A 24,718-nucleotide genomic window follows, 5' to 3' on the forward strand; every position below is an offset into this window, starting at 1 on the left:
GCCTGGTGACGCAGGGGGCGGGGTCTCTCGTAACAACAAGCGGCGGCCGGGCCTGGCCGGGCCTGGGGCTCTGCCGGCGGCCGCGGGGTAGATGAGGCGGCCGGGGGCGCGCGGCGCAGGTACGGGCGGGGCGAACGGCGGGTCCCGGGGCCAGGCCCAGGCCCTGGGCGGGGTTGGGGGTGAGCGCGGCCTGCCGCGGGGGGGTGCGCACAGGACGGGGGGGGTTGCCGGGGGGGGTGCGCACAGGACGGGGGGGGTTGCCGTGGGGTGCGCACAGGACGGAGGGTAGTGGGGGGGGGTTGCCGGGGGGGGTGCGCACAGGACGGGGGGGGTAGTGGGGGGGTTGCCGGGGGGGGTGCGCACAGGACGGGGGGGGTAGTGGGGGGTTTGCCGGGGGGTGCGCACAGGACGGGGGGGGTAGTGGGGGGTTTGCCGGGGGGTGTGCACAGGACGGGGGGGGGGGTAGTGGGGGGGGTTGTCGGGGGGTGTGCACAGGACGGGGGGGGTAGTAGGGGAGGTTGCCGGGGTGCGCGCACAGGACGAGGGGGGTAGTGGGGGGGGTTGTCGGGGGGTGTGCACAGGACGGGGGGGGGTAGTGGGGGAGGTTGCCGGGGTGCGCGCACAGGACGAGGGGGGTAGTGGGGGGGTTTGCCGGGGGGTGTGCACAGGACGAGAGGGGTAGTGGGGGGGGTTGTCGGGGGGTGTGCACAGGACGGGGGGGTAGTGGGGGGGTTGCCGGGGTGCGCGCACAGGACGAGGGGGGTAGTGGGGGGGGTTGTCGGGGGGTGTGCACAGGACGGGGGGGTAGTGGGGGGGTTGCCGGGGGGTGTGCACAGGACCCGGGGGTAGTGGGGGGGGGGGTTGCCGGGAGGTGTGCACAGGACGGGGGGGGGTAGTAGGGGGGTTGCTGGGGTGTGCGCACAGGATGGGGGGGTAGTAGGGGGGTTGCTGGGGTGCGCGCACAGGACGGGGGGGTAGTAGGGGGGTTGACGGGGTGCGCGCACAGGACGGGGGGTAGTGGGGGGGTTGCCGGGGGGTGCACAGGACGGGGAGGTAGTGGGGGGGTTGCTGGGGGTGTGTGCACAGGACCCGGGGGTAGTGGGGGGGGTTGCCGGGGGGGTAGTAGGGTGGGTTGCCGGGGGGTGCGCACAGGACGGAGGTGGCAGTGGGCGGGGTGCACAGCACGGGGGGGCAGTGGGGGAGTTGCCAGGGGGCTGTACAGCACGGGGGGGCAGTGGGGGGGTTGACAGGATGTACAGAGTGCAGAGTAGTCGGGGGTTGCTGGGGGTGCACCGGGGAGCAGTGGGGGGGTGGTTGACGGTAGGGTGCACAGGACGGGGGGGGCAGTAGGGGGGTTGATGGGAGGTGCACAGGACGGGGGGGCAATGGAGGTTGCTGGGGCGACAGTGGGGGTTGATGGGGGTGTGCACAGAATGGGAGGTTAGTGGGGAGTTGTTGGGGGTGTGCACAGGACGGGGGAGTGGGGGGGTTGGTGGAGGTGCGTACAGGCGTGGGGGGTTCCTGGCGGGGTTCACAGGATGGGGGAGCAGTGGGGGGTTGGTGGGGGGGTGCACAGGGTGGGGGGGTTTCGGGGGCAGTGGAGGTTGCTGGGGGTGGGGTGGCTGCTGCTGGTACTGGAGTTGTCACAAGGTTTATGGGGAGAGCTCTGTGTTTTTCCCACTTCCCCGCCCCGTGCTGCCTGCTTTGGGCTCGGGGCTGCTGCTCCTCGGATGGACCCTCCCCTGAGCTGAGTCCTCTCTCTGAGCTAGGACCCTGCCCTGGCTCTGGGGCCGAGCTGCTTTCAGGCAAGGCCTGGACTGGCAGGGCCCCTGAGGGAAAGGGGCCTGTCTGTGCACTGCCCAGCACTCACCACCACAGCCAGCCCCCACTTGCTCCCTCGTGGCCCTGGGAGCAGCTTAGCCCATTGGGCCCAGTGAGGTGCTGGGCCCCAGGTGGAACCCCAGGGAGACAGCAGCACCTGCCCCTGTCCCTTGGGGTCCTAACAGCTGGTGCCATCCATCAGCTTCTGGCAGGAACAAGCAAGAGACCTGAGTGGCAGTGACAGGAGCGTTATCCGGACCCTTCAGAATGCTTCCGCCTGAGTGTCTGTGCTCCACTCTTCCTGGCCCCCGCCACCTCGCCCATGTTTTGCTTTGTCATCCTGTAGCCTGTGCTTTCTGTCCTGCTCAGGCTGTGATGAGCATGTGGGGTCTAAGTGGCCAAGCAAAGCTCACTGAAGAGTAATGGACTTGTGCTGAGTGTTTTGGTTAAAATTGATTGGGGCCTTACAAAACAAAACAGCAGTAAAGTAGCATTTTAAAGACTGGCAAAATGATTTATTAGGTGATGACCTTTCGTGGGACAGACCCACTTCATCAGAGGCCTGACTGTTTAAGTCGTCTGTAGCTTTAGCTCATATTCTTTTCCTATACAGAAGCCACAGGTTGTGTTCTACATTTTGCTTGTGTGTATATATAAGGGTGTAATTTGAAATAAAAGCCCAAATAAAACTACTTTGGTAGAAACAGTGTATAGTGATAGGCACTCAACTCTTACCAGTTTTTTTTTATTGGGGTCTTTAAACTCAGTGTTCTTGAGTAAAAAGCTTTTGGGGCTTGGGAATTGTAAGTTTTAACAAATAGCCTTAGTTTTACAATAGTCGCTGCCTAAATATTAAATAGGACACTAGGTCGCCACAAGGAAAAAGACATAACTTCATCCTGATGCAAATTTTTTTTTTAAATTTTATTTCCACTTTCTAGTACACTAGAACCTCTGAGTTACAAACTGACATACCTCTTTTTGGAAACTGAAGTATGAATCAAGCAGCAACAGACACTGGCTCCCCCTCCATCCCCCCAAAGTACAATGCTGTACTAAACATAAATGAAGAATAGGGACACTAATTTCAAAGTGCATAAGTCAATATTCAGCCGTTAACTTTTGAAGGAACGAGCATAATGCTAAGTTCAGAGTTCTGAACACCTCGGGGAATGGAGGTTGTTGTTAAACCTGAGGTTCTCCAGTACGTGCTAGAGCTTCCTAAAGCTGGAGGGCCTTAAACAGTCACTGCAGCACTAGAGTAACAAAATCGTAAACAATGGCTCATTTTGGACTGAGATTTTCTCAGTATTGTATTGTCATTTCACTGTCTAGCTTGCTGACGGGTTCAGAATTTGAAGGCAGCATTATCTAGCATCTTATGAATATCAAACATTGGGCCAAAAACTCTCTTGTGCAGTGTCTCAGTCTGAAATGTCTAGTCCCATGTACTGGGATTCCTTGTAAATTGACTTTAAGTTACTGTCAATTTAACTAAACTGAATTGAGTGTCTCACACTTCTTTGTGGTAACTGTCCTCTAAAGCAGGCGTGTCCAGCCCGCTAGCTGCATGCAGCCCTGGACAGCTAGTAATGCGGCCCCACAAGATCATAAACTTTTAACATTATGTGATTTATATACTTTAACTAAATTATATATTTTATATGCGGCCCAAGACAATTCGTCTTCACTCAGTGTGGCCCAGGCAAGCCAAAAGGTTGGACACCCATGGTAACTTCTGCATTTGGGTGATGAACAGTGGGCAGTAACTAACCACAGATTATATTCAGCAAGCAAACACTTCTTGTGCCAACAAGTCAGCCTGCTTGGATCCTAGGGAGATAACAGCACCCTGCATATGCCAGTGACTCATCCCTCCTTGCAGATTGACCCTCTTAGTACAGCTTAATGCCTCGGTGCCGCTCATGCTTTGCTGATCTTTACTGAAGAATGTCTTAATGAAGATTAATTTTAATTAGTTGTGTCAGGTGGGAAGAAACCTTCGTCCAAACTAGGAAATCGCAAAGCTGTTTGATTCTTAGCAGGGACTGCTCCTGACTGTTCATAGAAGTCTTGTGTTACCGGCTTATTTTAAATTCTGATCCACTAGTTGTATATTTTAAGTGTTCTTGTTCCAAAGCTGAATGCTCTTGGTACAATACACTAATACCTTTTTTCTCTTAATTGCAGGATGAAGACACTGTTTGAAGAGATCAAAGCATCAATTAAAAATAATTATGATCAAGACCGTTCATTTTGGAGGCCAGTTCTCCCTTGGGGAGGGGTTTTTATGATCAAAGCTGGCCGTAAAGCTGTGTCCTGCATGCCACTTTATGTTGAAATAAAGCTGAAAAATACTTGTACTATAGATGGGTTCTTGATGTTGTTGTATGTCATTCTGCACGAAAACGAACACTTTCCCAAGGAGCTCTCCCGTCATTTAGGGAGAGAGTTTGTCAACTGCTTTCTCTACTTAATGGACTCCTATAATTTTACAACTGTGAAATTGCTTTGGATTTGGGACAAGATGGAAAAACAACAGTACAAATCTGAAGTTCACAAAGCTTCCCTGGAAATTGATTTATTTGGAAATGAGCATGATAACTTTACAAAGAATCTGGAAGGTCTCATGTCTACCATTCAAGAGAGCTACTGTTCAAATTGGAGGTGTCCAACTCGTATGCAGGAAGATCAGCAGAGAACAATTAACATAAAGTAAGTTGCAGCTCATTCTGGCATGCAACTGTGGTCAAATAAACTTCTGTGTCAAAGGGGGGCATCTACTCAGCTGTTCAAGAGATTGTTACCTATCTGAGTGCTTTTATTGCTTGGAATACATCTGTGGTTGCATTAAACTAGCAAATGTATATGTCCAGTGTATTCAGTCAGTCCTAAGAACTTGCTGTAGAAGACTTATACTTTCTGGCCTAGGGTTTGCTTAACAGTGTGGTTGAAAAGAACACCAATTGCATTAGAGCATGTCTCTTAATCTGCACAGCAGTTCTAAGGCTTAATGCTCAGCTGATTCAGTGGGGATGTTTCTACGCATGCCACTTTCTCCAAAAGTGGCATGCTAATAAACAGCCTGAACATGCTAATGAGATGCTCCTGCAAATTCCCCATGCCTCATTAGCAGAAGGTCATGTGATTTGGAGTCCGGAAGATGCTCTTCCAGACTCCAAAACACCGTGTAGAAGCGTGGCCCCCAGGGGGCCTTCTGGAAGGAGCAGAAGGGGAGAAGCGGCCTCCAGAAGAAGGAATCATGTGACCTATGCTAATGAGGCACAGGGAATTTGCATCATCACCTCATTAGCATATTTTGGACTGTTTATTAGCATGTCACTTTCAAGAGTGGCATCTGTAGAAACAGCCTGGGAGTGTTGACTTGGAATACTATTTAACAAATACTGATGCTTTCTTGCATTGTACGCTGTTAACTTATTGTGACTGAAAAAGAGCTCTTCAGTGGTGCCCATCATTCATGATGGGTTCTCACATTACAGATTAACTATTGCAAAATAAATGTATGCTTAAAGTGGATGGTTTGTTGCATAGTGAAGAATAAATGCATAACCACGACACTGCTTTTGGTCTGGCCTATCCCAGTACCAGCCTCGGTAAATGTATCCCTAATAGGTAGATGGTTTTGACCTTAGCAGTTATCAGATGGATAAAAGCAGCAGAGAGAGTGAGTCACAAAGTTGAGCACACTCAAAAAATGCTGAGTAGTAACAGAGAGGAAGCCGTGCTAGTCTATACACTATCAAAACAAAAAGCAGTCAAGTAGCACTTTAAAGGCTAGCAAAATAGTTTATTAGGTGAGCTTTCATGGGACAGACCCACTTCTATGGTCTGAAGAAGTGGGTCTGTCCGACGAAAGCTCACCTAATAAACTGTTTTGCTAGTATTTAAAGTGCTACTTGATGGCTTTTTGTTTCAAAAAATGCTGTTAGCATCACCATCTCTCAAATGAAGGGGCTCTGGCAACTTTGGAACTGGGGCAATAGGTTGTTAGAGGAGAGATACTTTCTCAGGTAACAAGTTCCCAAACCACTGAGGCTGCTGTTAGATGCTGCACTAATGTGCTTCTCTCATGAAAGTCTAAATTACGCTATTAAGCAAGTCTTGGAGGGTAGCCATGGCAGTCTGTATCTGTAAAAACAATGACGAGTCCTGTGGCATCTTAAAAACTGGCAGATTTACTTGGGCATAAGCTTTTGTGGTCATCTGAACTGGCGTTTACCCATGAAATCTTATACCCAAATAAAGCTGTTAGTCTTTAAGGTGCCACAAGACTCCTTGTTATTAAGCAGATTCTTACCTTCTGTGCTCCAGTGCCTTAGTACGCTCAGTTTACACGCTGGAGTTGGGTATATTGCATGCAAACATACAGTGAGTCTGACAAGAGGATAATCCTCATGTGGGCTGACTGCCCGAACCATTTGGAAGGGAGGGCTTAGAAGTGAGTCTTGGAGAAGATGCAGAGGGGGCACTTTCTCAAGAATGATCAAACCACAGATCCACTGGGTTATGAAGTCTGTAGCCCAGCTCAAAATGATCGCTACAGGAGCTAGAAATGTAGCTTTATACATGACTCTGAAATCTGTCTAGCAGAAGCTTGGAGAGCTCTTGCTTCATAAGTGGTCCAGTATGAATCATGATCAATGACTCTTCACCCTCATCTGCTGGAATCTTGTCTACTTCTCCCATGAGGTTCTTGTAGAAGCAGCTGTTACAGAGGAGTTAGTTACAGCTGCAGCATATTGACCATGTGGTAGAGCACAGGGCTCTCTTCTACAGCTTCAGACTTCTCTTTCGCAGATTGCAGTGTTTGCTTTCATAAGTTTTAGACTCTGTTGGACTCTGACACTGCAGGTCTGAATATTCACCCTTTCATTGCAGGCATTGGGCATCAAGGAAGGCATTTAGTCAACTTGTTGTGGTTGATTTCTTAGCTGGTCAGGCCATGTTGCCCTCCACCCATGGGGCTTAAATGTGACCCAATGCTATGTAAATGTTCTGTGCTTTAATTACAATGCTGTGCCCTCAAGATGCTAATTTCATGTAGCAGTTAAGGCTTTTGTTTCCACCATTTTGTCCAATTTAATATTTGACTAAGAAATCACATGCAAATAACTGGCGCTGTAAACTTTTTTAGAGCTAGAAGACAAATGTGTCTAGTGCTCTCATGCCAAGTTAAAGCTTCTAAGGCCCAGGTCTGTGCTGAGACAATAGTCGTTTAGATTTACAGCCTTCCATACATGAGACTTTCAGCTGTTTGCTGTTTTAAAGCTGTCTCCTTTTAACAGTGGACTCTTAAAACATTAGTGCTGCAACCTAGGAGTCTACTACCTTCTAAACACACACTGCTTCTCGAATGAGGCATTCAGGCTAATCAGCAAATCCTTTCTGGTTGGGTTTAAGGTGGGTTTTTCACACTGGTTTAAAAACAACCCCCTCCCCCCCGTTTTCGAAAGGGAGACTGAAATTTTGCACCATTTATGTAGTCCATAAAGAGATGTTTTAGGTCTATGAAATGTCTGATGAATGTCAACAAAGCACCAGCCCCCCTGTCTGTACTCTAATCTGTAGTTCATAAATTTCTACTGAGTAGTAAGATATTTGGATTTCCTGATTACACTCAAACAGGAGTGAGACAGGGAAAGGAAGGTCTGATGGTGACTCTTGTGGGTGATCCTAGAGTACAGAATAGTGTAGAGCCTTTTGACTTATGCAGCACATGCCGTAAACAAACATATCATAACGTGACAAGATGTGACCAGGTTTAGCTGGCAGCGTACCTGACAGACGTAAATCTCACTAGCAGAGTGCTCAAGGTGGCACTCAAGTTCAGGGCTAGGCAGTTAAGTTTGGAGTGTTGAGCAAATGATTTCAATATTTGGGTTAAAGTTCTTGGACAAGACACAGCATTGTAAGGACTTGTCACGGATGGTTGATTTTGTGTGAGATGGGGATTAACCTTTGTCACTGTGGTTTAAATGATTTGCTACTGTGCACGTACGGAATAAATCTGACCAAATGTCCCTAACGATTTCAGTCCTCCCCAGGAAGTACCTCATGCAGACTTGGTTCAGCGGGCAGTAGACGACTTGTTCTGTGCTAGGATAGAGCTGTGTGAACAGTACGGGTAAGTGCACACTAGATACTGCAGGGCACGTCTGCGGTCGGAGAGGGTGCAGGGCATGGTTTGTTGGCCTGTTTGCACTTGTTCCCTGCTAAACAAGCCCTTCACTCGGATTGAAATGTTCTGTGCTTGGTCTCAGTCCAAAGATGGCATCGCACCCCTCAGACTGCACCCATTTTCCCCATTGGTTCCTGCAGAGGAGTTGCATTTTATAAATCTGGAGTCAGGCGCTGTATCAGTAGTGGGCACCTGCGGCCCCTTGGGGCTCTGTGTGCAGCCCATGAGACATCTTGTCTCCCATCAGCAGGGTTGTTGGATTCACTGGTTTGCATCCACAGTGGTTTTTTCCTACGGGTACTACTGACGTGACGTGCACGAGGAGCCAGGGCACACAAAGTGAGGTGTGTGCTCATTGCACGCAACACTGAACGTGCGAGTCTTGTGCTCCCTCTGCATCCAGTCAAAGCGCTGCTATGATTCGATGGGCGCACCTCACAAATTCTGCGTAGGCCTGCGCACTTAGCTAAACTGCCCTGTCCTGGGAGACCATCTTGGCTATGGCAATCGTGTGCCCCACTCTCTAGCCCAGCTTGCCCATCCCTGGGCTACAGCCGCACCTCCTGCTCCTGCCCACCAAACACTGATCTGTGTGGCTTCCTCCTCCTACCTTCCTGGGCAGCAGAGTGGGCAGAGCAGTCTGGAGGGGGCTGAGGACAAGCAAGGGAGCTGTAAGGATTAGTTGGCAAAGGACAGTATGAGCCTTGTTCCCCCTGGATTTCCCCCTCCTGCACACCTGCAAGACATCTTTGGGCTAAGTTGGAAGGAGGGCAGGGGCTGAGAGTGGCAAGGGGATTGCAGAATGGGAGAAGCAAACCAGACCGAGGGGGATTGAGTCAGCAGAATGCCAGGGAAATTGTCCCTGTTCTTACAGCTGTCCAGGTTGGAGGGGGTTATGGGCTAGTAGGAAGCGTAATAGACCAGCTTCAGAATGGTGTTCTGGGAGTACGTACCAGTGTGTTTCTTGGCAGCAAAACCAGGCACCTCAGGCCCGTCGCTTGCCAGGATTATGTGGGTATATCTTGATCCCGTTCCTGCCAGGCCAGGGGCCTCAAGCCCTGGCGCCCCTTTGTTCCCTCTGTTCTCTGTCTGTAGCCCGCGCTAGCCTAGTTTCCTGGGTGCTGCAACATTTGCATCTGATGTCAGCGTTTGGGTTTAGTGTGCAGGTGCTGGTGACCTGTGATTTACCTGAGCTCAGACTAGATGAGCAGGTAATTTCTTCTGGCCTTAAACGCTATAATTTTGCCTCAGTTTCTCTCTGCTGGATCAATAGCCGTGTAGTCTCTTGTTGATTCTTCAGTATGACCGCTGTGCTCTGGCCCGGTTAATAGAGTCCTATAGCTTCGGTAGGCTGGGGCCCTAGGTGAAGGGAGTGTGGTTCCTGGCCTCTCTGAACATGGCCCTCTTGTTGGAGGTCTTTGTAAATCATCTTGCTGGGTTGCTAGGGGAGGCGAGTCGAGGCAAGGCAAGGCCTGCCCGCTCCTTGGCGTTCCAGGCCAGGGACACGGTATGAAGTGGTGGGCACTGCTCTCACCCACCCAAATACTGTTTTCTGGCCTGTTTCCTGCTGGGCCTCTGAATCGTAGCCAGTGCTCTTCTCTGCTAGGAGATCTGGTTTCCTAAGCAGCTTTTCTCCAGCCTGTTGTGGATGGGCTGCTTTTAGTGACACCCCCAGCCCCTGTAGCACCTGCTGGGCTGGGTTTCCAGTCATCTTTTCTGGTATCCCTGCTGCTGATGAGCACACCCTCCCCCCCGACTCGACTCCTCTTGAGCTGGTGCTGTGTTCAGACAGTCCCTCAGTCTGTGTGTCCCCTGAATGCAGTCAGGATCTTCCTCCCTTGGACAGAAGTCCCTCAACTCTCCCCCCGCATATGGGAGTATGAGGAGGAAATTGCTAACGTAAACCAAAGCAAGAGATGACACAGCCTCCATGCCCTCCTGGAGCTAGGGTTGTAACTTAGGCTGGCTGTAGAGCATTAGGCAACTTCTTTCAACTGGCCCATTATCCCGAGTTGGCTCTTGGGCTCAGGGGTCTGAGCAGGCCAGGCATGTGCTGCTGCTAGCTTCCATTTTCTGAGGGAGGAGGCAGTATATAAACTTGTCCTCCTGCTGAAGGTCAAGGAGAAAGTGGAGCCGTGCCCTGCCCAGTCTGCAAGGCTTCTGGGCCCAGGTCTGTGCTGAAACAGACCTCCTCCCAAACACTGCTTCCTCACGGGCCCATGTTCTCGCTCCCAGAGCTTGGAGGCATTTGCACATTTGACCTCCAAAAATCTTAAAAGCACCATGATGTGGTGATGGGGGCTGACCCTTGCACCACTCCCTTTGAAGGGGGCCGATTGGGATCGCTCCAGTGCAGGAGGTCTTTGTCACCTTAGCGCTGGAGTTCCTTTGTAGACCCAGGTCATAGTCTTCCCTTTATCTCCCTCCACTGAGAACCTCCAGTTTGAGTGAGTTGAGGTAGTGCGTCTGCTGTTTGTTTTGCATGCATCAGTACCAGAGGGTCATTTGAATGAATTCCAGCTGAGAGGCAGCAGAACTCAAATGCCACCATGGCCTTTAACAGCAGTATCACATTACTGAGAAGTAGTGTTTGCAAAGGTGCCCAGTTGTGGCACCTGAAAATCCCACCCCTGAGGGCCTGTGTGGTTATATGCTAGTGGTAAGCAGGCTAGACTCCTCCTACATTTACTGCGAGCTGGTGTTGCTCAAAGGCCTGAGCAATTAGCCTTTGTTCAGGGCCGAGCTGGGAGGCTGTCACAGGAGAGACGGTTGATGTGTGTTTGTCTGTGTGGTGCAGTCCTTATTCACAGAGGACGTATCTAAAGGTCTGGTGTCTTGTGCAGAGCAGGAGCCTCTACTGGTTTCCTTGCTCATGCTTTCCAAGACTACCTCTTCAGCCAGCCTTGTGCCCAAAGGAGCTCTGTCTCTGTGCCATCACACCCAGGGCAGTTGAGATATGGCCTATGGGCTGTATCCTGCCCTCCAGGTTTCAACCGATCTGGCCAGTGAGAGCTGAGAGATTATACTGGGTGTGGGGGCAGCATGTGAAACCTGCCCTCCCCAGCGTGCTGTGCAGAGAGGTGAGTGGAACTGCTGGCTGCTTTGCTTTGAGTGGCATGGGGCTGCAGCTGCCTGCTCGCCTCAGTACGCACATCACCATTAGAGCCCACCTCTGACCCTCCACCAGCCCCCTGCCCCAGGTCACCACCCAAGCCCTCCACACTGTTCCTCCCCCAGGTTACAGCTCCCTCCCAGACTCTGCACCCCCTCGTACACCTTTCCTCCAGGCCAGAATCATCTTCTGCGCCCATATCCTCTCCAAGACCCTGCAGCCCACTCCCCTGCCTCAGCTCACGACCCCCTTCACCCAAACCCCATCCCATCACCCCCTCCTTGCGCCTTGTGTACCCCAAGCCCCCAGAGAGGCCTGGCCCTTAACCACTTACCAGAATCTTAGAGTGGCTCCCTTCATCAAAACTTATTGCCCACCCCTGGTCTGAGTATGCTCGCAACTACTGTGCTGTGTGGGAGGTAGAAACCAGGCAGTCCCCTGGGAAACTCCTTGGGCTGGAAGTTGCTGCTGGTTGGCCTTTTATGTGTCCCAGTGTCTAAGGCAGCAGCTTCTATTGTGTCTCGCGTCACACTGCATGACGGAGGTGAGCTGCTTCTTCCCCATAGCCGGAATGAAGGGATCAGGCACACATGACAGCCATTAACGCTTTCCTGCACCATCCAAACAAACTGCCTGCTGCTACCTGACACAACCTGCCCTAACGTGCAAACCTGTAAATGTGTCAGGCTGTGAAATAAAAGCTGTCTACTTGTGCTGCTGGCCCATGACGTAACTGGCATTTCTGCTTCTCTGCTTGCAGCTGTAATGGGCTGAGAGAGTTCACCCAGCGAGTGTTCTGCCATGGGGCACCTCCCTTTGTGGTTTTAAATATGCAGCAGTGGAAGCCAGAAGAACTGGCTTATGTACCATATCATTTGGATTTATCTGACCACAAGTAAGTATTTTAAACCTGTATCTGGCAAAGCAAAGAGCTTCTCTTAACTGCATCTTTTCAGGAGGGTTTACTAGTCTGTAAAAGAAAGGGGTTTTCTAGAGTCAGTCAATGAAGCAGCATGGACGGAGTCACACTGCCAAGGTCAGGTAACTTCCTATTGTCAAAGCCCTTTACGGACGATTGTGTCAGAACCAGCGTTTCCATTTTCTGTTGACAGATTGTTGTCAGTGCCTCCCCCTGCGACTACTTGCGTGCATTGTTATAGGACTTAGCGTTATGGTACACAGGCCTCTAGCTGAGACCCAGATGTGGATCAGAGAACTCTGAGTCTTGCCTGACGAAGAGGAAGTGAAGGGTGATGTGGTGATCCTAGAGGGACAAGGAAAGGGACTCGGCACCCCTCACTAATTACCCATCTGATCTGTAGAAGAGCCACCGATGAGGCCCCACTCCCTACCTTCATATTTGGGGGAATCCAAAAGAGTGGAGAACAGATGGGAGCAAGATGGGGCATTTGCTGTGACAGTGGGGCTAGACTGAGGGCTCAGCCCCATGCACAGGACATACTGCATCTGAGAAGCTGGTGGTGATAGGAGATACTCATTCACTTCCTAGAAAGTCAGGAGAGACGCAAAGCAGCATCCGGGCCTGCTTCCCTTCCCAGAGGATTGCAAAGGTGATGAGGAGTGGAGCTGGGCCAGGCCACCACAGGGGCCCTGGTGATGAGCAGGAGGAGACTAGTTTTCCTCTTCTGCCCTTAGGCAGCTGAGCCGTAGTCCACGCCCCCATTTGCAAGAGGCAGCTGAACTGTGGGCTTGTGCTTCTCCTCCTCCTCCTGCCCCTGAGCTCATGGGCGGTGCAGTAGTGGGAGAGCTGCTGGGAAGCCGAGAGTGGTCCAAGTGTTGGGCCTGGGGGATTCCAGACAGCTGCCCCTGTGCCAGTGAGAGCCGTGGGCTCCCCCGCCTGTGGGAGCTGTAGAAAGAGCAGCAACTGGGGCAGCGGTGCAGCTGAGGGGAGTGGAAGGGCGGGACAGTGTGAAAGGGGCTGAGCATGTTCTGCTCCCTGGCTGTCTGTAACGCTGGGTTCAGGTGGAGTGGAGGCACCTGGAATTCAGAGGGCAGAACAGGAGAACAGCAGTGGGCCGTGTAGTTTCTGTCTCCAGCGCTAGTTCAGGGACGGTTACTGGGCAAGAACCGCAAAGGAGGGGAACGGTGAGATGGGGTGTGAAAAATGCCTTGGGATCTTCCCGAGGTGCTGATCATGCCACTGATACCCACCATCTTGCTCTCTGGAGCTCCCCACCACCCTGTGCTGCTGAGCCAGAGCCCCTGGTCTCCCCCAGCCGAGGTCAAGACCCCCTGCAGAGCAGTGCAGACACTGAATAAGCACAGCTCTGGGTCGAAGCAGTTCTAGGGCCCAGCACCCAGGGAACAAACCTCCAGAAGGCAACAAAACCCCAGGTAGATTTGCTTCTCTCTCTACAAAAGCTCTATAGTGGGGAGAGCTCATGAAGTAAGAGGTTAGCCCTCTTTATCAACAAAGAGTAGAGATCGCAGTGGTGGCTCTCCCCAGGTAATAACCATTTATACTGGCTTAGATTATAAACAAAAGCTTTTATTCAGCTAAACAGTAGGATTTAAGCGGTTATAGAAAATGAGGAGCAGATCAAAATGAGTTACCAGATCAAACGAGAATGCGGAGAGCTAATTCTATTCCTGTAACCTCTGGGTACTTGTGAGATTTTACCCTAACCAGTTGCTTTTATATCGGGCAAAATCTTCAGATCAGAAATGATCTTATCCTGAGTTAGGCCTCCAGTGAAGTTCTCTGTTTTCCTGAGGGTGTGTCAGACAATTTCCGAGGAAGGGTCAAGACAAAGATAGAACAGGTTGGAGACCAAAAATGGAGGAACCTCAAGGTCTTACTATACCTTTCCCTTGTGGAGGGAATTCCATTGCTCTCTGTGTGTAACAGAACACGCCAAGATGGAGACTGTCACATCAGTAGGTCACTTGTCCAATCAGCCATTGCCTATCTGCCAGACTACACGTCCACAGCCAGGTTCCTCAGATGTGGATTGACAGCCCATAAGCTGTCTAAGTATTGCAGTCCCCTCCCAAGCTGTATTCTCATACTAAAGCAGCCACACCCCCTGCTGAGCTCTTTACAGAGACCAACATTTGGAACACAAATATGCAGACAATGTCAATAACTTCAACTACAAAAATGACACATGCACAAAAATAGGACGTACAGATCCAGCAGGTTATAACATTAAAAACAGTAGGTCACAAGCCAGCTTGTGTTCAGAGCATCTTTGAGTTACATGTTTATTTTCATAACCCATCTTCTGTAAAGCTTGGGGAAGGGTACATCACATCTCCCACTGTGATTACTGCCAGAAGATTGCCAGGGTCTAGTGTGTGGGCAACAAGAAGTTCTGTGGCACCTTGTAGACTAACAGATATTTTGGAGCATAAGCTTTGGTGGGCAAAGACCTTCTTCGTCAGATGCATCATCTGATGAAGCGAATGCTAATCTCCTATTACCTCTAGCTTCTCGGACGCAGTCTGTTATGTGCATGCGCCTGACGAAGAAGGTCTTTGCCCACCAAAGCTTATGCTCCAAAATATCTGTTAGTCTGTAAGGTGCCACAGGACTTCTTGTTGTTCTCGAAGATACAGACTACCACAGCTGCCTCTGTGATACAGTGTGGGGACAGTGTGCTTAGCAATTGGCTTGGGCTTTGGTTACACAATCATCCAGTGTCCCCAAATCTTGTGTTGTCATTTATAGATGTTTTCCTAAAGTTCTGGGTTTCTGTCACCCAGTTGCCTAAAACTCTTCGTCCTCATTCTGAGGTGTATTACTGCCCCCCGAATGCAGATAGCAACGTCTGATAATGTGTAGGTGTCTTGGCCTTTAGTCACCAATACCATGAGGTAGCATGCCTCAGTTTCCCCTTTAAAAACAACAAGTCCTGCAGCACCTTATAGACTAACAGATTTTTTTGGAGCATAAGTTTTCGTGGGCAGAGACCCACTTTGTCAGATGCATGTATGCGCTTTGTACCTGCATCTGACGAAGTGGGTCTTTGCCCACGAAAGCTTATTAGTCTATAAGGTGCCACAGCACTTCTCACAGGAGATAAATCACTTGATCATTGTCTTCTGTTCTCCTTCTCTGGGGCACCTGGCATTGGCCACCGTCGGCAGATGGGATGCTGGGCTGGATGGACCTTTGGTCTGACCCAGTATGGCCATTCTTATGTTCTTATTGTTTTTATGCATACAGGCTAACAGGGTGACCCCTCTGATATCAGTTTGCCTTTTGACACAGATGTGCAGGCTTGTTACACCTCTGCTGCTATACCAGCGGTTCCCAACTTTCTGGCATCACACCCCCCTTTTGATTTTTGAGAAACCTTCACGTGCCCCCCCCGCCTTCTTTACCATCAGCCAACCCCCCTTTTAACAGAAAATTCAATTTGTAATTTAAAATAAACACAAAAACTTGATAAAATGTTATTTAAAATTAAAAACAAGCACAAATAGTTCTTCTTGGCCCCTTGTGGGCCACCAGCACTGACTGCAACTGCCTGCCTGCCCGCCCGAATCCTGCGCTGCCAGGGCTGGCCACCCACCCACCAGCTGGCTGCCTGAGCCCCACCTTGGTGGGACCAGCTGCCCTGCCACCAGCTGCTTGCCCCAGCTGTGGGCCAGCTGACCTCCCAAGCCCCACGCTCCCAGGGCCAGCTGCCTGACTGCCATCCCGAGCCCCACGCTTCGGGGACAGCTGCCCAAGCCCCATGTTGCTGGGGTCACCTATCTGCCTGCCAGCCCAAGCTGCATGAGCTCTGTGTTGCTGGGGCCAGCCACCCACCCACCAGCCTGAGCCACCTAAGCTCCGTGCTTTTGGGGCCAGCCACCAGCCTGATCTGCCTGAACCCTGCGATGCCAGGGCCAGCTGCCCAAGCACCCTAAGTCCTGCAAGTCGGCCGGCCACCTGAGCCCCCTGCCTGAGCCCATCCCATCCCACAAGGCCAGGCATCACCAGCCCCCGGCTCTTACCCCATCACCTGAGCCAGGAACCTTCAGCCTCTCATGTAATCCCCATCCTCCTCCTAACCCCCCAACCCACACTCACACTCATCTGCAGAAGGCAGCTAGTTCCACCTGTGTCCTCACTGGCTGCTTGCCTTTTAGACCGGCTGTTCCAGGTCATCTATGTAAAGTGGCAGGGGCTGAGAGCCGGAACCAAAGGCCAGCTCTTTCTTCAGGTCGGGGGAATGATAGGGGAGTGCTGGGTTGCCTCCTGCCCCCAGGATTTCTGCATGTTACCCCAGGGGGGCATGCGCCCCAGTTTGGGAGACCATGTTCTATACTCAGCTCTACACCTGGGTACGGGTAACAGCTCAGAAGTTGCCTGCTCAGGGGACTCCTTTACTTCTGCCCTAGGCATGTAAGAAAACTTTTCCCCGAAATCGTGTATGTTACATTCTTTCCAGGGGTTTACCATTCCTGTCAGTCTCTTTGTGCCGATCCAGAAGCGTTTCAAGAAAGACATAAGGTTGCCAACGTACCAAGGATGGCGTAGCCTTTCTGGGGCTGGTTCTCATCCCTTACCCTCTGTTTAAACTACCTGCGGGGTGTAGTGTTTCTTCTCCCTTCCCATCCTTTGTGCACAGAACTGTGTATTCGGCTCCAGGTTTCTTTGTTCATGAATAAAGAGTTTCAAGTCAGGCTCCCCTTTGAGGCCTTAGGGAGCAGTGCACTTCCCAGGGAGGTGCACCTCCATCGCCGGGTTGAGACATTTCTGGCAGTCTGTCAGCACACCCCCCTGCATTCCCAGCCAGCCTGGGGCTTCTGCCTTCCTCTTCCAAAGAGCTAGGATGAGCTTTGTGTCTGGTCTAAGTGTGAATTGACTCAGTGGGGTTCCATGCTTCAGCTCCCACAGGCTAATAGCACAGTCGTCAACCCTGCCCCCCCCCCACTGTCTAGACTCACCATACCCCCGTGAAACCTGAATGAGAGGAGGGCAGCTTGGGGTTACAGCTACATATCCAGTACCCAGCTCCTAGCCCCTCTGACTAGCAGCTAGAAGAAGAGCAACAGTTTTGCTCTCCCTGCTCTGGGTCATCTGCCACCAGTCCAGCTGTAGGCAGCCAGTTCCTGGCCATGAGCAGTCCTTCCCCTGAAAGCTCTACAGTCTTTCCTCTCTGTTCATTGGGAAGACACGGCCAATTTCCATAAAATGGAGGGGGTGGGGAAAAAGGGGTTAGAAACGGGAGGGGAATCCTTCGCACAGAGCAATTTGCAAACCAAGACATCTGAGCTGGAAAAGAATCAGTTACTACAACAGAGGCACAGATGATTTCCAGCTTAGCTGTGGAGCTGGAAACTGAATTCAGCAAGCTCAGTGGAAAATTAGTGCATAGGGGTGACAAGGACAGTCAAATGACCCAGCAGCCATTTGGCATGGGCTTTATATGTATCAGCAAAGAAGTGGGCATGCAGGGTTGGCCACCCCAGAGCCTCAAAGCTAATGACTGATGAAAAAATGGAAGATCTGAGAAATAGAGGCTGAAAGAAAAGTACCAGTGTTCTCAGAGTGCTAGAGAGGGCTGACGGAAAATTCATTCACTACTTTGAAACATGGACCTCCAAAGCTCTGAACTGGACAGTGCAATCAAGATTGAAAGGACACACTGGAACAGGATCTTAGTACACAAGAAGAATTCAGATAGACCATATTCATTGACACAAGTTGAACCTCTCCAATCCCACAAATCTGTCGTCTGACACGAATTTAGTTGACTACACCTATCATAAGTGGACATTTGGCCAAGTGTTCTCTGGTCCCGTAGTTTGTTTACAGCCATGAGTCCCAGCTCTCAGTGTTCTGTGCTGCTATTGAGCTCTGATTTACCCCACGTGTGTTCTCAGAGCCCAGTGACAAGTGGAAATGTTGGTTATGCTGCCAGACAATATTGATCTCCTGGGCTTCAGCAAAATCTCTTGTTTTGCAACAGTCAGGTCCTGAGGGTGCTGGACTAGAGAGGTTCAACCTGTTGTATAGTTCTACGATTGCAGAGACCAGATGCCAATTCCTGATACAGCCAGCTTGTTCTTCTTAGTGTACATGCAATATGCTGCAAGGGTGTGTGACCAGGATTCATTGCTGAATTTGGGCCAGTGGGTGGAGAGCAGAGAGCCACCTGGAATCTGCTGCTATCTAGATGTTCCACAGCTGTACAGAGGAAGTGGGGTGCAACCAGTTTCACTTAGTGAAAAACGCGCAGATTCCTGGCAAGCCTAAAATTATAAACAAATGGTAATTCAAATCCATCTTCTATATATTTGAAGTATCCCAGAAGTTCCTGATCTCAGCATTAGAACTAAACGTAGTAAGTCTAAACCAGCACCAGATTAGATTCAAGTTGTGTCTCAATTGCAAACTTTCTAACCACCAGGGAGAAGAATTTTCTCCTATAAAAATAAGGAAGTGAAAAGGCAAGCTAAGCTTAAATATGTGTGTAGATACTGTGTATTCCCTTGGTTAGCAAAAATGTACCAAATGTAGTGGCAAATCACTTCATGTTTTGTTACTATGACTCAGTCTTTATACAAATCAAAAATACAGATGCAACACATGATTAAAAATCTGATTTAAAACAAGGCTTCTTGCTTCATAATTGAAATTGGCAATTTAAATAATTCCCTCGTATCTGAAAGTAATAAAATAACACATTATATGAAAAATGGTGCCTCCTGAGCAGATGTTCATACATTTTTTTTAAATAATGAATGAAGTAACTTTCAGCACACTTACAGGAGTTGATATTAGCTTTATCAGAAAACAGCATATAAAATATACAGAGAAAACGACAATTTAGGCTGTTTAAAGTGTAGATTTAAGGTTATGTTATAAGTAGGAATCACATGAAGATAGGTGCAGGAAGGCTCTTAAGCAAATACCATATAGATACACGATCCAGGGGTTATGGATGGGCAAGCCTGGGGTAACGACAATACTGACTATGCTGATAAATCCTTAAAAGCAGAATCAGGAACAATCTGGTTCTCCATGGAGGTTTCGTTCCCTAACATGCCACTAAATGGCTGGGGAATCTTTTTCCTACAGGGGCCATTGACCCCCACCCCAGAACAAATCAGTTGTGGGACACACCCAGCCTGGTGGAGGGAAGGAGAGGTCAGAGCTTCTCTAGGCTTTGGCATTAGGGTTGCCAGCTTTTCTGACTAGGTGCTATTGATGCAGATGGCACTGATGTCAGGGCAGGAAGGTTGGCAACCTTGTAAGTGGGATGGGCCCAAAAATGGGGGGTTCACGGTGGGGGGGCGCTCCAGGCTGGGTTTGGGTGGAGGTGGCTCTGACGAGTTGCTGACTGCAGAGCTGGGGACACAAGGGTTGGGGTGCAGGAGGGCCAAGGGGTTTAGAGTATGGAAGGGGCTTGGGGCAGGTGGTTGGGATGCAGGAGGGGATACAGGGTGCTCACATCTGGCAGCTCCTGGATTTGGAAGTGGCTGACATGTCCCTGGCGGCAGGAGAGGCAGCTCTGTATGCTGCCCTCTAGAGATGGAAGAAGTACCCAACGAGTTACTTGCATGAAAGTGGAGCCCCTGGGGGTGGGGTGATGTACTTAAGTACAAGTTATCAGCGGCCCTCTGGAAAACTACGTGCGTAGAAGCGTGTGCATGTACACACAAATTGCACCCACGTATCCAGAAAGGGAAGTAGCTGCACTTTTCCTCAGGTAACTTTCTGGGTATTTTTTCCACCTCTGCAGCCCTCGTCGTTCCCACTGCCCAGTTTCCAGCCAATGGGAGCGATGGGGTGGTGCCTGCAGCTGAGGGTAGCTGCCGAGCTTCCCATATCAGCCTGCGCTGGTTTCCCTCTAAGGCTCAGGGCTTCAAGCTCATAGTCCAGATCTGGCCTGTGGGTTGGAGGTTCCCCACTTTTACAATAAAACACCACCAAAAAACCACTTTTAAAAAACTAGGGATTGGTCTGCTGCATGAAACTTATCTTAAAGACAAACATAATGGGAAGGGTCCCACAGCTGTGGACTCCGTCAGAGCTCCTGTAAGAAAGGGGTGTACTTATGAAGTAAACAAGGAAGGTGAGAGTGTGAGAGGCTTAAAACAGATTCATATGGGTTTTATTATGTGGGGGCACAGGGGGTAAGCATATTAGAATATGTAGCATGCCCAAACTGAGGATACCACCCCTTCTTCAGTAGCACATGCATTACAACAGTGGTTCAGAAGTCTTGGACAAGTAGGGCTGCCATTTTTGATGAGATGTATCCCTGGAGGTTTTCCACACAACAATCTTAAATTAAAGATTAATCTTTGATTCTTGGAGGCTCCAGGACAGTCTTGGAAGATTGGTAACCGTATGGGCAGCAGTGCTATGCAACTACCTCTTGTGTTAAGCCAGGAGGGAACTGACTACCCACTAGGCAAGTCCTTATCCTTAGTCTGTCCTCAGCTTTTCAACACCTTGGGCTACTCCCATTCTCCAAGCTTGTTTATGAGCAGCCATGTGGTCCCAGTCTCCCCATTTCAAATTAAATATTTTGATGTCATTGCTAATTGTCCAAGGCACCCAAGGCCTACCCTCTTTCTTGATGGATTTTCTGAATTCCAGTTCAGAGCTATAAATCAGAAGTCAGTTACGATCCCTTCGTAACACATGCCCTAGCTGTTGATGTCTTCCCTTACAAATTATTTGTGCTAGAGACCTGGTTTAGCCATTTTTGTGGCCTCATTGTTCACTTTTCTTTCCTCATAGCTTATTCCAAATAGTCTCTGCAAGCACTTATGATGAAACACCTCTAACATCTGTTTTCTTAAGTTGCCAGGTTTCACTGCTGTAAGTTGCTATGGCTTCAACAACAGCTGAGTAGATGCTTAGCTGTGTATGTAAGGATATAGTGTTAAGTTTCCAAATGTTCCTAAGTTTACTGAAGGCTGCATTCACGCTGCCAATTCTTATTCTTGTTTTCTAAGAGCATGTACCATCTTGGTTTATTGTACTTCCAAAATATTTGGTGAGGTGATAAGCCTCATTTAAATAAAAAAAACTACCAGGATATAAAGAACAGGATGCCATGTTTATTTGCCGTTTTACATCCTTGTGGGACTTTAGTCTCCAAAATTGACATCATGTGAAACAGATGGAATGAAATTTTTAAACATTAATAAAGTTATCATCTTTAGTGTTGGAATAATATCTCTCTTTGGCCATGTGTCTGTCTTTGTGACAAGAGAACACCCTCCGAAAGTAGCTGGAGTTTTAGAAATCTACAGGTAAAGGACAAATATTTTTGGATAAATGAAAAACGATTGGTTATACTAAAGGAAAATCCCCTATAGGCTATATTCCAGGCAGTGTTTTAAAGCAGTAATTAGGGGATAGTTACTGGGGGGGAAAGACAGGCAAAACCCAACCAACCAAAGCCAAGCTGGCTTATAGGAGCAAATTTAGAGTTTGCAGAAGCAACACAACATGGCTAGTGTTGCAGCTTTATAGCTAGTGCTGGAAAAACATAAATGTAGCATTAGGATAATTAATAAGAGCAAAATCCGAATAGCCCTCCTGTGTGCAGAATAACACTGCTCAGATTGTGGTGCAAGTCAGCCTGATCGCTAGCCAGACCTGCAGCTAGCTATCCCTGCTGCTTTTCTTCCTCCTCTTTCTCCATGCTGAAAATACAGTACCCAATACGCTGTCCTCTGTCCCTCTCCTTCTCACGTGTCAGGGCCTCCTGCAGAAGTACATCTCCTCTCAACTACATTCTCTCATTCCTGACCCCCTGCCAGCTGCATCTGGTAACTGCACAGAACTGGCTGGTCTCTGACCCCAACGAACCATGCCACGCTGTTCTAGTATATAGTAAACTGTACTTGAGTTCTGCAGTAAAAATAGCTTGAAGGCCACATGGGACTAAAGCATTAACTTTTGTGCCTGGCTGTGTTAAAATGCCATGCTGACTGGCGTCATAGCTGTGAAGACTGTCCCGTTTCTATTGGTGCATTCATTCCTTCTTCCCTGCTAACACACAACTTTCCTCTACCACGTGTTTCAGCGGCAACACACTCTACACTGGTTTTGAAAGTTATTTTAATGCTTTCTCTTACACTAATTTGGAGGAGAGGGGATATAATGTTGATGGCAGGCAGTTATTTGTCTTATAAATAGTTGTTGAAGCAAGGAGCCAGCATTGACAGTGACTCCTCCGACTATCTGCAGAATAATGATGCTCCTCTTAATTAAAGCCTTTTCTGGAGAAAGGGCAGACTGTACCTCATCTTGCCACAGCCTGTCACCCTTGCTCCAGGAATTGCTCAAATGGATGCCATGCATGTGGGGAAAGAAAGCAGCTCTCAGGAGGAGTCACTGTCAATGCTAGCTCCTCACTTCAACAACTATTTATAAGACAAATAACTGCCTGCATCAACATTGACATTCTTATTTATGGCATGTTCATGATGGTTATCTGTTTCTCTCAATTTTGCAGGTACTTATTGGAAGGTGCCACGTTGTTTAATAAAGAGGAGCATCATTATTCTGCAGCTTTCCAGATTGACGGGTATTGGATGCACTATGACGGCCTCAGAAATGTCAACTTAATTTTGTTAAATAAACCCCCAGAGTTTCTTCTTTTGTCATCTCTAGTTTATATTAGGGCAGCAGAAAATAAATAAGATAGCCAGACTATATATACACAACGTCAAATAACGTTCCCTTCACTGCCACCAGTGCTGACCCACCCCAAATGGAGGTCTGTGTTTATGTACACTTGGTATCCAAGAGAAGAGTAGAACTATAATAGTTCCTGCATTGTATCCAACGTTTTCACGAGAGGTAAAAATTTGAAATGGGAAACACTATGCAAAATTTTTTTTAAGTTGAGTTATTTTTATACAGGCAAATTTTATGCTAAAATAATAAAAAAAACCAAAACAAAACCTGCTCAAGACTGGTTGTATCCTTTGTCTCTGTTAGTATTTCGAAGTAGGTAATAGAACAGTCACGTGTGATCATGTCAATGACAGACTTACCAGAATGCACAAACATGGTGGGTAGAGTTAAAGGTGCACAGACCACCTAAGTTCTGGAAGCTCTTTGCTTATGAGTACACTTGATTTCCCTGGCCTAAAACATTTTAATATATGAAATTACATAAAATTAAGAAAATATGTTTTTACAATGGAAATAAGTATCAGTTTTCTAATGCCCATTTGTTTTGTCATCAGTAGGGTCTTAGACCTCTAGAGGAACATGCATAACTCACTGAAAAAGTGGATTATCTGTGCATGAGTAGCCCCATTTTACAGACAGCATAGCTGAGTGAATACATTTAACAGATTCTTTTTGAACTAAATGAATGAGTGGGAACTACCACAGAAGAGATATAGGTTGTCCTTCCAGCTTGTGTAACCTCTCACTGGGATAGGGGTCTTGCCTTTTTTTTTTTTTTTTGGGGTACTGAATTCTTAAAATGTCAGGAGTGATACTTGAACTGCTGGTTCCTTGCCCAATCTATCATGTGGGGATTTGTTTTGTCTGTCTGTACCTGGCCTGAGTAGTGGGGAGGCACATACAGAAACAGAACAGTGCATATGCTATACTAACGGAATATTCATGGTTTCTGTCAGCATGACAAAAATAAGCTGGTAGCAAAATATGGAGAAAGACATGGTGATTTCTAGTAGCAAATCACTTACCCAGCAAAAAGTAGTTTGTGGCAAAAGGACTGGCCCTCTGCCAAACTTTAATCTTCTTCTGCAAGTCATGGAATTCTTGAAAAACAGAGTGACTAAATCACATAGTATTGCTCTAATGGTGAGGGACACTGTACATAAAATGTGACTTTTTTCATGTCCTCTTTGAATTAGCTGATTAAAAAGCTGCATATATTATGCAGAATAAAGTGTCCTTTACAAGTATTTTTACCTATTCATCTCAACAGTGTAGGATTCAGACTCTGTACTTAGTTTTAGTAACTTCCCAGTCAACAGCTAAATCATTTAACAAGCCTCAGCTTCCAAAATAGAATTTTTGGAGTATAGGCGGAATTCCCACACCACCAAACACTCAAAACACTCGATTCTCCAGAAAAGGACAGCAGAAATCGTTTTGAACATTCCTGTACCTGCAGTACCTCAGATGGTGGTGAGAGTAGACTCTTCTGTCCCTGCCCTTTATGGCTGTAGTTAGCCAGGCCGTGTACCTGGGGCAACATTTTTAACTTGTACAGGTTTAATGTGCTACTTTTGGCTCCCCAAAACAGTAAGCAGTATCTCCCCTCCCCATTCTCCTCACCTTTGCTCTGGCTGAATTCATACACACCCACGCATGTGCACACGTATGTAACTGGGACAGTCTGTGGTTCTCAAAGAAAATAGTTTTCAAAAACATGACACATTAAAGGTCAAAGCCCCAATAAAGCACATGGGGACCTTCCCCAAAAGAAAGCAGACTGTACTGTGGCAAGTATCACAGAGGTAGCCGTGTTAGTCTGTATCTTTGAGAACAAGGAGTCCTGTGGCACCTTATAAACTAACATTCATTGGAGCATAAGCTTTCGTGGGCAAAGACCCGCTTCATCACATGTTCTCGTGCATCTGATGAAGCAGGTTTTTGCCCACGAAAGCTTATG

General features: G+C 48.7%; 1 protein-coding gene across 2 annotated transcripts; it reads left to right on the forward strand.

Annotated features, from left to right (window-relative positions):
• DORIP1 (dopamine receptor interacting protein 1) lies at nt 1-23,028 on the forward strand. Of its 2 annotated transcripts, none has more exons than XM_074996131.1 (5): nt 1-119; nt 4,012-4,536; nt 7,880-7,969; nt 11,896-12,030; nt 22,574-23,028. In XM_074996131.1, the coding sequence occupies exons 2-5, from the start codon at nt 4,013-4,015 to the stop codon at nt 22,758-22,760; spliced, it is 936 nt and encodes a 311-aa protein (XP_074852232.1). In that variant the 5' UTR covers nt 1-119; nt 4,012; the 3' UTR covers nt 22,761-23,028. The 2 variants fall into 2 exon arrangements, with proteins under 2 accessions (XP_074852232.1, XP_074852233.1); XM_074996132.1 differs by lacking the exon at nt 1-119 and adding an exon at nt 3,646-3,809.
• The last annotated feature ends 1,690 nt before the right edge of the window (nt 23,029-24,718 follow it).

The sequence above is a fragment of the Carettochelys insculpta genome, chromosome 6, assembly GCF_033958435.1.
Source record: "Carettochelys insculpta isolate YL-2023 chromosome 6, ASM3395843v1, whole genome shotgun sequence".
NCBI classification, from domain to species: Eukaryota; Metazoa; Chordata; order Testudines; family Carettochelyidae; genus Carettochelys; species Carettochelys insculpta.